Here is a 13,618-nt window from a genome sequence, read left to right as displayed (position 1 = left end):
AAGGCTTGGGATCCTATGATTGGGGACTTGAAGCTAGTGCGGTGGTCACTTCACGAAAACATTGCCATATATGGGGTGTGAATTAGCCCAGTGATGTCACTGGTGCCGATGCGGCTATATAAGCACGGCACTGGAATTCAGATGACTGTTAACCACTTGACAAAGGCAGAGGAGATCTCTGCCGTAAGCTCATGGACAGTTAACCATTTGACGTGGATTGAAACCCGAGAATATTTTATTCATAGTGTCATCGTCATTGTAGTCATCGTCATCTCAAGTCCGAAGACTCATTGAATGTAGCTCTCTGTGTCTGTCTATTTTGTGTAATCCTCTTCATCTCTGCATAGGTACTGCAGTGCAACCTATGTCCATTTGAATGTGTTTACTGTGGTCAAGCCTTGGCTGCCTTCTACCAATTCAACCTTCCCCCCCCCCCCCCCCCCCCAACCCCCCACACCCCTCCCGCCACACGCACACATGCTCGCATGTGCACCTACACACACACACACACACACACACACACACACACACACTCTCTCTCTCTCTCTCTCTCTCTCTCTCTCTCCCTCCCTCCCTCTCCCCTCCCCTCCCCTCCCCTCGCCACATTACCAAATTGACATTTCCTTGATTTCCTTCTTTTGGGTAAGTTGTGCCATATACTTTTTTTTCTCTCCAGTCTAATTCAATACCTCTTCATTAGTTATCCTATCTATCCAGCTCATCTTAAGCATTCTGTTGTAGCTCTACATATCAGAAGCTGCTAGTTTCTTCTTATCTCTACCATTTTATCGGCCATTTTTCATTTTTCTATAAGGCCGATCTTCAGGCAAATACCTTAAGAAAGTTCATCCTACCACTTAAATTTATTTTAGTTAGTAACAATGTTTTTCTTCAGATGCACATTTCTTACTGTTCCCAGTCCGCATTTTATTTCTACTGTGCTTCAAACAAGAACAGATATTTACCTGTATCCTCAACAGAACTCGTGTACTACTTATAGTGCCTTATTTCCTAATCGAATTCTCTCTGTGTTGCGTGATTTGATTACATTCCATTACTGTCATTATTTTTGTTGATGTTCATCATATAAACTCCTTTCAAGGCACTATCTACGAAGTTCTACTGTTCAAAATGCTTTACTATCTCTGATAAAATTACAAATCATCAGCAAACCTCAAAGTTTTTCTTCTACCTGAACTTGAATTTACACATTGAATAAAACTGCAGAAAGGCTACAACTGTACCTCACTCACTTCTCAACTATTGCTTTCGTTTCATGTTCTTCAACTCTTACACATACAGTGTTGTTTCTGTACAGGATGTAGATAACCTTTCACTCCCAATATTTTATCTCTGCTACCTCCCAAGTTTGGGAGCACATATCCTAGTCAACATAGTCAAAAGATACCACTAAATCTACAAGTGCTATTAATATAAGCTTGCCGTTTCTATATTTTAAGGTAAGACATCAGATCACCACTACCTCGAGTGTTTCGTCATTTGACCTGACACCAAACTGATCTAATGATCTCCACCAGGTCGATTCTTCCTGGTCTTCTGTAAACAATTCATGTCAGCATTTTGCAACCACGGCTGATTAAACTGACGTTTTGTTATTCCCACATGGCATCACCTGCCTTTTTTGGAAATTGAATTATGAAATAGTATCAGACTTCAATCAAAACATAATGTGGAATACTTGGGCCTTGTATGTTCTTCCAAGGGTATCGGTAAGTCTGAGAGAATATTGTTTGTTTCATGGGCCTTACTTCAACGTAGATCATACATATTTCTGTGCTCTGTCAAATTATTTTTGCAGTATATCATTTCCCATCTCATCGTCACCTACCACCTCTTCCCTTTCCATATCATCATCTTCAAGGTCATTTCTTTTTTAATAGCCCTTCTGTATATTCTTATCACCTTCCACCCATCCTATCTTTGCTTAATGCTGGCTTGTCATCTCAGCTCTTGATATTCATGCTGCTGCTTCTCTTTTCTCCAGCAGTTTCTGTAGTTCATGTACAGGTAGTAAGTATTAGCAATGATTAAATTGTTTTCAGTACAAAATTCTACCAGACAGCTTCCACTGTCATCCCCCCCCCCCCCCCCTCCCATCCCTCCCTGGTGTTTATCTTGGCTATGATAATGTATTCACTGTCTGTTCACAGGAGTCAGCCACATTCCTGTTTTCTTATTAGACCTGCATTACACATGTTTGAATTTGTATTTTAATTCTTTACTCACCTGACCAGAAGTCTTAGTCATCCAGCCACTACACTTCCCTTATTCACATTACAACTAACTTAAACCCATCTATTTATTTTTATAAATTTTCTAACATACCTACCAAATTAAGGAATCTAACATTCCATTCAGATCTATAAAATGCCAGTTTGTTTTTTCTGACCGCATCATCCTGAGCAGTCCCCACGCCTGGCGATCCAATTTAGGGACAATTTTACCTCCAAAGTATTTTATCCAAGAGGATGCCATCTTAAACCATACAAGAACTGCATTCCCTCAGAAAACATAACAGCTGTAGTTTTCTTTCAGATGTCCGCAGTACCAAACTAACGAGCATATGTGTCAAGGCCATGTCAGTTAATTATCCAGACTGTTGGTCCTATAACTAGTGAAAATGCTGCTGTCCATCTTCAGAAACCATGTTTTAGTCTTGTCTTTCCACAGATTCCTACAGAATGTGGTTTCACAGATGTATGGTATTTCTGTCTGGATTGTTAAAGAATGCTGGCCATTCCACTGCGGCAAGTTTGTAGTAGTAGTAATGATATAATAATGATGGTGAGAACAACAACAACAACAACAACAAGTTTCTCACGATGTTTCAATAGGATGAGAAGTGAGCAGGGCATGGGCCACTGTTTTTTTTGTGTTGATTTGAGAGAGAATATTTTACACGTGCAGTCAGCAGTAGGCAAATGATGGAACATTTATGGATAGTTGGCTACTGAAACTTCATGTTATTAAAAGTGAAACTGCGAGGTCATCCTTAGAAAATGAGTGAAGCTCAAATTTGTGAAGAGAAACACTGTGTAAAAATTGCAGATTCAGCAGAATATTTCACCTAAAAATATTCTATACAGCTCGATGGTTTGATACATGGTGCCACACAGAGAAAAAATTGCCAGTTTCTGACATTTTCAAAATTATGTAAATCTTAATATTAGCAAGATAGTATTGTCATTGCTCAAAGAAAAAAGGATATGGTTGTGAGACGATGTTGTGTGTTTTAAAGACTACCAAGGGCTGCTTTGATGGCATCACCACTGTGCTACTAAAAGAACATATTGGATACCAACTTTTTTTAAATATATTATGTGCAAAGCCTTTGCCACTGTGAGGATGGGCCATAGTGATTTCTTGATGCAAAGTTTGCATCAGCTTCCAGACACCTCTGCATTCCTCAGAAATCCCACACTAAAGCTCAGTACAGTATTTTAAATCTATTGGGCAATCCTAAAACCTTTCGTCTGATAGTGCATATAGCATTTTCTAGTTAAAAAATTCATTTTGTAACCTTACCAGTGCGTTCTGTAATGTTCACAAATATTTAATAGAAAATACAAAGACTAATGGGACATTGTAAATGTATAATTATACACTTATAGGAAAAAAAAAAGAGAGAGACCATGAAGGAATTACCCGAGTAAGATGGAGAGCAGTAGATGTGATGTACATGTACATAAGAACAAATAATTACAATTTCAGAAAAATTGGACAGTTTATTCAAGAGAAGGTGGTTCACAAATTGAGCAAGTCAATAACACATTGGTCAACTCGTGACCCATATGCAAGCAGTTATTCATCGTGGCATTGATTGATAGAGCTGTTGAAGTCCTCTTGAGGATATCGTGCCAAATTTTGTCCAGTTGGTATGTTTGATCATAAAAATCCCGAGCTGGTTGGAGGGCTGTGCCCATAATGCTCTAAACGTTCTCCGTTGGAATAAGATCCAGTGAGCTTGCTGGCCCATCACTGGCTGGGGCATCTCCAGACTTGTCTTCACTGCCCGTCATGTATCAGTTCAAAGTGGGACTCATCATTGAAAACGATTCTACCCAGTCAATGAAATTACAGACCAAAGACATGTCTGGAGACACCCCCAGACAGACAGTTGTGTGATAACCTGACTGTCACCTACAATATATCTCAACACCCAGGAGTGATAGTGTGGGGGTGGTATTTCTTTTTATAGCAGGACCCCTTTGGTTGTCATCCAGGGCACTCTTACAAAACAGTGGTACCTCCGTGATATTCTATGCCCCGTTTTGTTACTCTTCATGGAAAGCCGTCCTGGGCTCACATTTCACCAAGATGATGCCCGCCTGCACACAGCAAGAGTTTCTACTGCTTGTCTTCATGCTTGGCAAATCCTACGTTGACCAGCAAGGTTGCTGGATCTCTAACTTAATTGATAATAGTTGGAGTATTATAAGCAGGGTCCTCCAACTGGCTTGGGATTTTGGTCATCTGATGTGCCAATTGGACAGCATTTGGTATGATATCCATCAGGAGGATATCCAGCAGCTCTGTCAATCAATGCCAAGCTGAATAACTGCTTGTATAAGGGACCAATATGTTACTTTCTGACTTGCTGAATTTGTGAACTCTTTCTCTCGCACAAGCATCCAATTCTTCTGAAATTGTAATTACTTGTTGTTCTGTACATATACATCACATCTACCAATTTCTGTCCCATTTGGATAATTCCTTCATGGTGCATGGTTTTTTTATTACAAAACTTTCTATTTAATAACTTAAAAACAGTAAAATGTCACTTACCATGTTTTACACCAGAGTCTTTCAGCTACCAGCAAAGTGAAAAGAAATGAAAGACATCACTGAGACCTGAACTAGGGGAAAAATTCATTTTTGTTATTTCTGTGTCATGTTTACTGTGAATACTCAACAGTTTGCTGCAATTTTGTAGGTGATGGTATTGTTCCTTACTAATTCTTTCACTTTTATGATTCCAGTGCCCGTTGTAGTTTTTCCTGGAGGATCAGGACGTATTAATGTGACTAGTTCAGGGAATGTATCGTGCATTTTCTGTGGCTATCCTATGACCGATTTCAGATGGTTCAGAATGGATGAAACATCATATGCTGAAATGTGAGTTGTTGCTCTTTCATTTACAGAAGTTTATCAGTTTTGTGTGTAGAAAGTTATATTTCTGATATAGGGCAACTATGTACAAACCTATTGAGTACAAATAAGAGAGATGATAGAATGATCTTAACATAATACTGTCGAGAGAGCAAAGCAGAGGCTGGAAACATGTAGCAGTGTAACACCATGATGAATATCATGTAAGAGGAAATAAAATTCCTGTATCTCTTATTACATGCAGAGAGTCAGTCATTAAAAAAAAAAAAAAAAAAAAAAAAAAAAAGTAAGTCCAGAGAAGTTTTCAAGCAGGTATCATTCTAATTAGAAGAGTTTTTTTTTCAATCGGTAGTAACTTTAGACTGTGGTGGATCCACCGGTGATGCCAGTGGAATATGGCCGGAGTACTGGATGGTAAACTGGTCACGCGCACCAGAATTAGAGGTGAGTGATTTTAGGTAATGGGAAAGAATTTCCAGCAATAGATACCCTTCAAATTACTCTAGTCATATAGATTTCAAATAGTAGTGTATGGTGTATACTTAACTATAACGACATCCGCATCAGCAACTTTGAATGTCCATATTACTCTGCTGCTGGTGTTAACACTCACTCTTATTGGTAACATTTTCTTTGTGTTTCACATTTTAGAAAGACTTTTCTTTGCGGTGGAATGAACCATTGAATGAAACTTGTGGTAAGGAAATTCTAGAACCCTCAGCTTTTACAGAGAACATTTTTAGTTGTGTTGCACTTTGAACTACACATGTTTAGCCTTTGATTTCCTATCTAAAAATATTAATTTTGAGCTCTTAACTTCTGTTCATTTTTCCAAAGTAGTTGTGGTAACCTCAATATTAGTATTATATTTTGTGATATTAATGCAGTTTAGTAGGCTTGGAATCTTGATGTGAAGACAGTAGTGCCTCTTTCAGTTAAAAAAAATCACTGCTTCCAGGTTGCTATAGATTATTCATTTTTCCTTGTATGCCATAATATTTAAGACTCTATTAAGTTATAGTACAGTTACACGTATGCAGGCACAATGACTAAGAGTGCTGACAGTCCGTTTTAACATATAAATTTCCTTAATGTAACTGTTTTAAAGTGTAGCTGCCCCCTGCCCCTTCCCTCCATAAGCTGTGCTTCCAGTGAACTTAATTCACAGGCTTCCTCTCAAATTATATAGACATCATTTGAGCTGCTTTGCATAATGACTCATTCGGCCATGAGAAACAGTACATGTAGATTCGCGATGTTGGAAGTCCCAGCAACCACTGTCAAAGTTAATGTTGAATCAACAACAACAGCAAAAGTTATGACAAAAGATCTTGCTGAGAAAATTCTGATGCTACATAAATTCACTAAGTGGATCGAACAAAGGCTTCTGTTCGGTCACTTGTTGACCAGTCCGGTGTGGCAGTAGAAGACAGCAGGAAAAAAGCTGGCATTTTAAATTTCACATTTAAATAATCATCGTCACAGGAGAATCGTACAGACGTTCCATCGTTTGACCATTGCACAGACTCCATTATGGAGGGGAAGGCATAGAAAAAGGTATCCCTGAAGTTGAGAAGCAGCTGAAGGAGTCAAAAACAAGTAAGTCACCAGGTCTGGACAGAATCCCAATTTGGTTTTACAGAGTACTCTTCACCATTGGCTCCTTACTTAGTTTGCATTTATCACAAGTCTTACACCCAGCACAAAGTTCCAAGCAACTAGAAAAAAGTGCAGGTGAATCTAGTGCATATGAAGGGCAAATGTGAATGGACCTGCAGAATTACAGGCAAGTAAGTATCCTTGCTGTCAGTTTACTGCATAATTCTTGAGAATATTCCAAATTAGAAAATAATAGAAGGGTTGGAACTTTAATAGTGGCAACTATTTATTTACAGCTCGTACAAAATAGATACGTGTTTCAAAGTTTTACTGACCTTCAAAGTAGTCACCAGCATAGTGTATATCCTGTTGCCAGCGATGTGGAAGTCGTAGGATACTCTTAGCAGTGTTAGTTGTGTTGACAGTTGGAGTGGTGCAGTCTATTGCTCGACGAATTTGTAGCAGTTCTGAAGCGAATACCATAAAGTGTTTCCTTCAGTTTAGAAATCGAGTTGAACTCACGAGGGCTTAAGTCAGGGGAGTGCAATAGGTGGTATAGCACTTAGCAGCCCCAACAGTCAAGCAAATCAGTAACAGCTTGCACTGGACATGCTTGAACATTGTCTTGCAAAATGATTTTCGGGTCCTGCAGAAAGTGTCATCACTTCTGTCTCTATGCTGTTCAATTTTGGAACACAACCTATAACCTGCTTAGAGACGGAAGTGATGACACTTTCTGCAGGACCTGACCATTGTTTTGCAGGACAATGCTCATGCACGTACAGTGCAAGCTGTTACTGATTTGTTTGACTGATGGGGCTGCTAAGTGCCATACCGCCTACTGCACTCCCCTGACTTAAGCCCTCGTGAGTTCAGCTCGATTTCTAAACTGAGGGAAACACTTCTCGGCATTCGCTTCAGAACTGCTACAAATTTTTTGGGCCACAGACAGCACTGCTCGTTCTGTCAACACAACTGGCACTGCTAAGAGTATCCTAAGACTTCCACATTGCTGGCAACGGGTTCTACACAATGCTGGTGACTACTTTGAAGGTCAGTAAAACTTTGAACATGTATCTATTTTGTAAAAGCTGTAAATAAATAGTTACCACTATTAAAGTTCCAATCCTCGTGAACTTCCTTTAGACAGAAAAGCTTCTGTCAGCTGGTAGTTCATATCTGTAGATTTCCGGAAAGCATTTGACACTGCAGGATGTTAACGAAGGTCTGAGCATATGGTATAGGTTCTCAGATATGTGAATGGTTCGAAGACTTCTTAATTAATACAACCCAGTATGTTGCCCTGGATGGCAAGTACCCTAGGGAAGTGTAGCAGGACTGTTGTTGTTCTCTATAAACAATATGACAGATGGGTTGTGGTGGGCAACTATTTCCTGATGACACTTACCTGTTCAGTACAGCATCATCATTGCATAACTTTAGGAGGCTGCAGCATGACTTAGACAGAAATTCTATTTCGTGTGATGAATGGAGAACAGTGTTAGTTGTTACAGATGAGTAGGAAAAACAATTCTCTAATGTTTTAATATAAAATTAGTGGTGTGATGCTTCGCATGGTCACATCGATTAAATATCTAGGAGAAATGTTTCAAAGCTATATGAGATGGAACAAGCACAAAGGACAGTAACAGGGAAGGTGATTGATATATTGGGAGAATTTTAGGAAAGTGAAGCTCATCTATAAAGGAGAATGTGTATAAAATCTTTGCATAACCCATTCTACACTGGACTCGCATTCGGGAGGATGACGGTTCAATCCCATGTCCGGCCATCCTGATTTAGGTTTTCCGTGATTTCCCTAAATCGCTCCAGGCAAATGCCGGGATGGTTCCTTTGAAAGGGCACGGCCGACTTCCTTCCCCGCCCTTCCTTAATTTGATGAGACCGATGACTTCACTGTCTAGTCCCCTCCCCCCCAAAACAGTCCAATCCATAACCCATTCTTGAGTACTGCTCCATGTTTGGGCTTCCCATCAGGTTGGATTAAAGGAAGTCATGAAAGGCATTCAGAGATATGAGAATAGGTTTGGTACTGGTAGGATCGATTTCAGCACACAAGTATTACAGAAATGAAACTTCCTGGCAGATTAAAACTGTGTGCCAGACTGAGACTCAAACTCGGGAACTTTGCCTTTCGCAGGCAAGTGCTCTACCATCTGAGCTACCCAAGCACAACTCACACCTTGTCCTCACAGCTTTACTTCTGCCAGTATCTCATCTCCTACCTTCCAAACTTCACAGAAGCTCTCCTGCAAACCTTGCAGAACTAGCACTCCTGGAAGAAAGGATACATATGTCTCCGCAATATCCTTTCTTCCAGGAGTGCTAGTTCTGCAAGGTTCGCAGGAGAGCTTCTGTGAAGTTTGGAAGGTAGGAGACGAGATACTGGCAGAAGTAAAGCTGTGAGGATGGGGTGTGAGTCGTGCTTGGGTTGATCAGATGGTAGAGCATTTGCCGCGAAAGGCAAAAGTCCTGAGTTCAAGTCTCGGTCTGGTACACGCTTTCAATCTGCCAGGAAGTTTCATATCAGCACACACTTTGCTGCAGAATGAAAATATCAGTACGGAAATGCTCTGTAAACTCAAATGGGAATCCCTGGAGGGAACATGACATTCTTTCAAGAAACACTATTTAGAGAGCCGGCATTTGCAACTGACTGCAGAACAGTTATACTGCCACCAACATAAATATCCCACAAGGATCACAGAGACAAAATAAGAGGATCAATTTCAGCACACAAGTATTACGGAAATGAAACTTCCTGGCAGATTAAAACTGTGTGCCAGACTGAGACTCGAACTCATATGGAGGCATATGGCTGGTCATTTTTCCCTTGCCCCATTTGCAAGTGGAAGAGGAAAGGGAATGACTAACAGTGCTACAAGGTCCCTCCACCATGCACTGTTGTATGTGGTGTTCAAAAAGTTTCTCCGCAGTGCCATATGATTGTTAGCTGCGCGTGCTATATGATTGTTTGCCTGCCTGGGTTACTTCCCTTCAAGTGGACTCTCTCAACATTCCACTGTTTCGTTTATCTCTGCCTGCATCAGTAGCATCGTTGGTGTGTGTCATTACATGTTGACGTGAATATTTAAGTTTAGTTCCTTTGTTAGTTTGTTTTGTTTTTGTCACTGTTAAAATGCTAACTATCAAAGAACATGCGTTTTTAGTTGAACAAGTGTTCAAAGCTGGAGGTAAATACACAGTTTCAGTTCATCAAACATTTAATCCAGTTTTCCCGGAAACAACACTCCCACATCGCGATACTGTGCGAGATTTGATTAACAAATTTCAAATTACGGGTTCAGTGACAGATGCACCAAGAAGTGGTCGTCCTATCGTTTTGTCTGAGGATAAACTACTCAATATTTTCGATAAAATGTCCACGAATCCAAACAAGTCAGTAAGGAAACTGACCCAGGAAATTGATGTTAGTGTCGGAACGGCCCACACAGCTGTAAGGAAAAAATTAAAACTTTTCCCATAAAATGTGACAGCCGTGCAAGAACTGAAAAATACTGATCATGGCAAGGGACTGCATTATTGTCAATGGTTCAGAAATTTCATTCAACAAAATGGAAGGGATATTCTTAATGAAACATTTTTCCACTGATGAGTAGTAGTTTCGTTTATCCGGGTACATGAACTCGAAAAATTCTCGAATGTGGAGTACTGTAAATCCATTGTGTATTCGTGAGGAACCACTTCATTCTGTGAAAACAGGAGTTTGGATTGCAATTTCTAGATGTCGAATTGTGGGTCCCATATTTTTCAATGAAACAATAAATGCACAACAATACTGCAGTGATATTCTGTACCCATTCATAGGAGAACTTGTGTTACATGAAATAATGAATGATTATTGTCTGCAAGATGGTGCAAGCGCACATACAGCTCACATTTCAATGCCACTGCTTGCTGATGTTTTTTGTGATCCCATAATTTCACAGGGACTTTGGCCTCCATGATTGCCTGACCTAACACCACCTGCCTTTTTCTTCTGGGGTGCAGTGAAATTAACTGTCTATAAAAACCGTTCAAAATCCATCGATTAATTGAAAACTGCAATATCCACTTTCACTGCTTCTGTTACAGAAGAAATGTTACAGCTTGTGTTTGGAAACATGATTAGAAGAATTGAATTGTGTATTCAACAACAGGGGGGACATTTTCAACATTTAATGTGAAAATCTGTAAGTAGAAATGAATATTCAATAAATTAATAACTTGTATTTCACTGAGTTTCATTTTTGGTATATCCACTGCAGCATACGGCACACGCGGTTAACAATCATACAGCACTGCAGAGAGACTTTTTGAACACTCCATATATTCTTTGCAAAGTATGTACACAGATCTAGATGTTCATACTACATTAAGAGTTTGTGTTTCATGATATGATACGAATTGTAAAATTATGGTGTGTCTGAATGGCTGGCAAATGTTTACTTTCAGAAGGCAACAGTCCACAACTGCCACTCGATACATAACATAATAAGCCTACCAGTAACGTCTATATTTATATTCATAAACCACTTTGAAGTGCATGGCAGAGGGTATCTCCTATTGTTCCAGTTACTGGGCTTTCTTCCCATTCCATTCACATATGGAGCACTGGAAGAATCTACATCTATATGTATACTCTTCAAATCACACTTAAGTGTCTGGCAGAGGGTTCATCGAACCACATACACAATAATTCTCTATTATTCCAATCTCAAGCAGTGCACAAAAAAATGAACACCTATATCTTTCTGTGCCAGCTCTGATTTCCCTTATTTTATTATGATGATTGTTTCTCCCCACATAGGTCAATGTCAACAAAATATTTCCATATTTGGAGGAGAAAGTTGGTGATTGAAATTTCATGACAAGATTCTGCCGCAATGAAAAATGCTTCCGTTTTAATGGTTTCCACCCAAAATCCTGCATCATGTCAGTGACACTCTCTCCCCTATTTCGCGATAATACAAAATGTGCTGCTCTTCTTTGAACTTTCTTGATATACTATGTTAATCCTATCAGGTAAGGATCCCAGACCACACAGCAGTACTCCAAAAGAGAATAGACAAGTAGAGTGTAGGCAGTCTCTTTAGTACATCTGTTATATTTTCTAAGTATTCAGCCATTAAAAGTCAGTCTGTGGTTTGTCTTCCTCACAACATTTTCTATGCATTCTTTCCAATTTAAATTGTTTGTAATTGTAATTCCTAGGTATTTAGTTGAATTTACGGCATTTAGATTTGGCTGATTTATCATGTAGCTGATGTTTAACTGATTCCTTTTAGCACTGATGTGGATGACCTCACCTTCTTCATTATTTACAGTCAATTGGCAATTTTTGTGCAATGCAGATAGCTTTTCTAATTTGTTTTGCAATTTGTCTTGATCTTCTGATGACTTTACTAGATGATAAAGAACAGCATCATCTGCAAACAACCTTAGGCGGCTGCTCAGATTGTCTCCTAAATCATTTATATAGATGAGGAACAGCAGATGGCCTATAGCACTATCTTGGGGAATGCCAGAAATCACTTCTGTGTACTCGGTGACGTTCCATCAGTTGCTACGAACTATGAGCTCTCTGACAGGAAAGCAAGAATCCAATCTCATAACTGATACGATATTCCATAAGCGAGCAATTTCACTACAAGCTGCGTGTGTGGTACAGTGTCATAAGTCTTTAGGGAATCTAGAAATACGGAATCAATTTGAAATCCCTTGTCAGTAGCACTTGACTGTGTGTCATAGACAGTTCTTTTTGAGTTAATTCATAATGTTATAACACAATATATGTTCTAAAATTAATGATACGGGCCTGTAATTTAGCAGCTTATTCCTACTGCCTTTCTCGAATATTGATGTAACCTGTGCAACTTTCCAGTCTTTGGGTACTGATCTTTTGTCGAGTGAATGGTTGTATGTTATTGTTAAGTATGGAGCGATTGCATCAGCATGCTCTGAAAGAAACCTAATTGGTATACAGTCTGCACCAGAAGACTTGCTTTTCTTAAGTGACTTAAGTTGCTTCACTACTCTGACGATATCTACTGTTATTCATGTTGGCAGCTGTTCTTGATTCGAATTCTGGAATATTTACTTCATCTTCTTTGCTGAAGGAATTTCGAAATGCTGTGTTTAGTAACTCTGCTTTCGCAGCACTGTTGTCGATAGCGTTTCCATTGCTATCATGCAGAGAAGGTATTGACTGTGTCTTGCCCCTAGAACCCTTTACATACGGCCAGAATCTCCTTGGATTTCTGCCAGGTTTCGAGACAAAGTTTAATTGTGGAAACTATTATATGCATCTTGCATTGATGTCTGTGCTAAATTTTGAGCTTCAGTATAAGATTGCCAATCTTTGAGATTTTGCATTCATTTAAATTTGGCATGCTTTCTTTATTGTTTCTGCAACAGTGTTCTGACCTGTTTTGTGTACCAATGGGGATCAGCTCTGCCCATGTGTTAATTTATTTGGTATAAATATTTCAATTGCTGTTGATACTGGTATGAATGATTGCTTAAATGCCTGTGTGTGTGCTGTAACACAATCCAAGTGTGAACAATATGTAGGGAGTTGCAATACATTCCTATAATATTCATTACAGCTGATTCTTGAAACTTCATAAGTAGGCTTTCTCAGGTACTTCACGTCTTACCTTCTAGAGCGCGCTAGTTCAGTTTCTTCAGCATCTCTGTGACATGGGGCGAACAAACCTGTGATCTTCATGCTGCCCTTCTCTGTGTATGTTAGTACTGGGACTACAGGGTTTCATTGCCAAGTACCGTTATCGAAGATGGTGGCGATGATGTCATCCAAGATGGCAGCCATGACGTCAGCTAATGACGCAAGTACGGTTATCCAAGA

At 39.5% G+C, this 13,618-nt stretch overlaps 1 protein-coding gene across 1 annotated transcript in view; it reads left to right on the top strand.

Moving 5' to 3' along the window:
• Window positions 1-13,618, top strand: part of LOC126469681 (tyrosine-protein phosphatase 69D) — a 400,445-nt gene that overhangs the window by 43,991 nt on the left and 342,836 nt on the right. The window contains exon 4 of the mRNA XM_050096833.1: window positions 5,001-5,136. Within this exon, the coding sequence (XP_049952790.1) occupies window positions 5,001-5,136 (136 nt within the window). The remainder of the gene's footprint in view (window positions 1-5,000; window positions 5,137-13,618) is intronic.

The sequence above is a fragment of the Schistocerca serialis genome, chromosome 3 (assembly GCF_023864345.2).
Source record: "Schistocerca serialis cubense isolate TAMUIC-IGC-003099 chromosome 3, iqSchSeri2.2, whole genome shotgun sequence".
NCBI lineage: Eukaryota > Metazoa > Arthropoda > Insecta > Orthoptera > Acrididae > Schistocerca > Schistocerca serialis.
The sequence above is the reverse complement of the archived record's forward strand: the minus strand, read 5'-3'. Positions and strand labels throughout refer to the sequence as shown.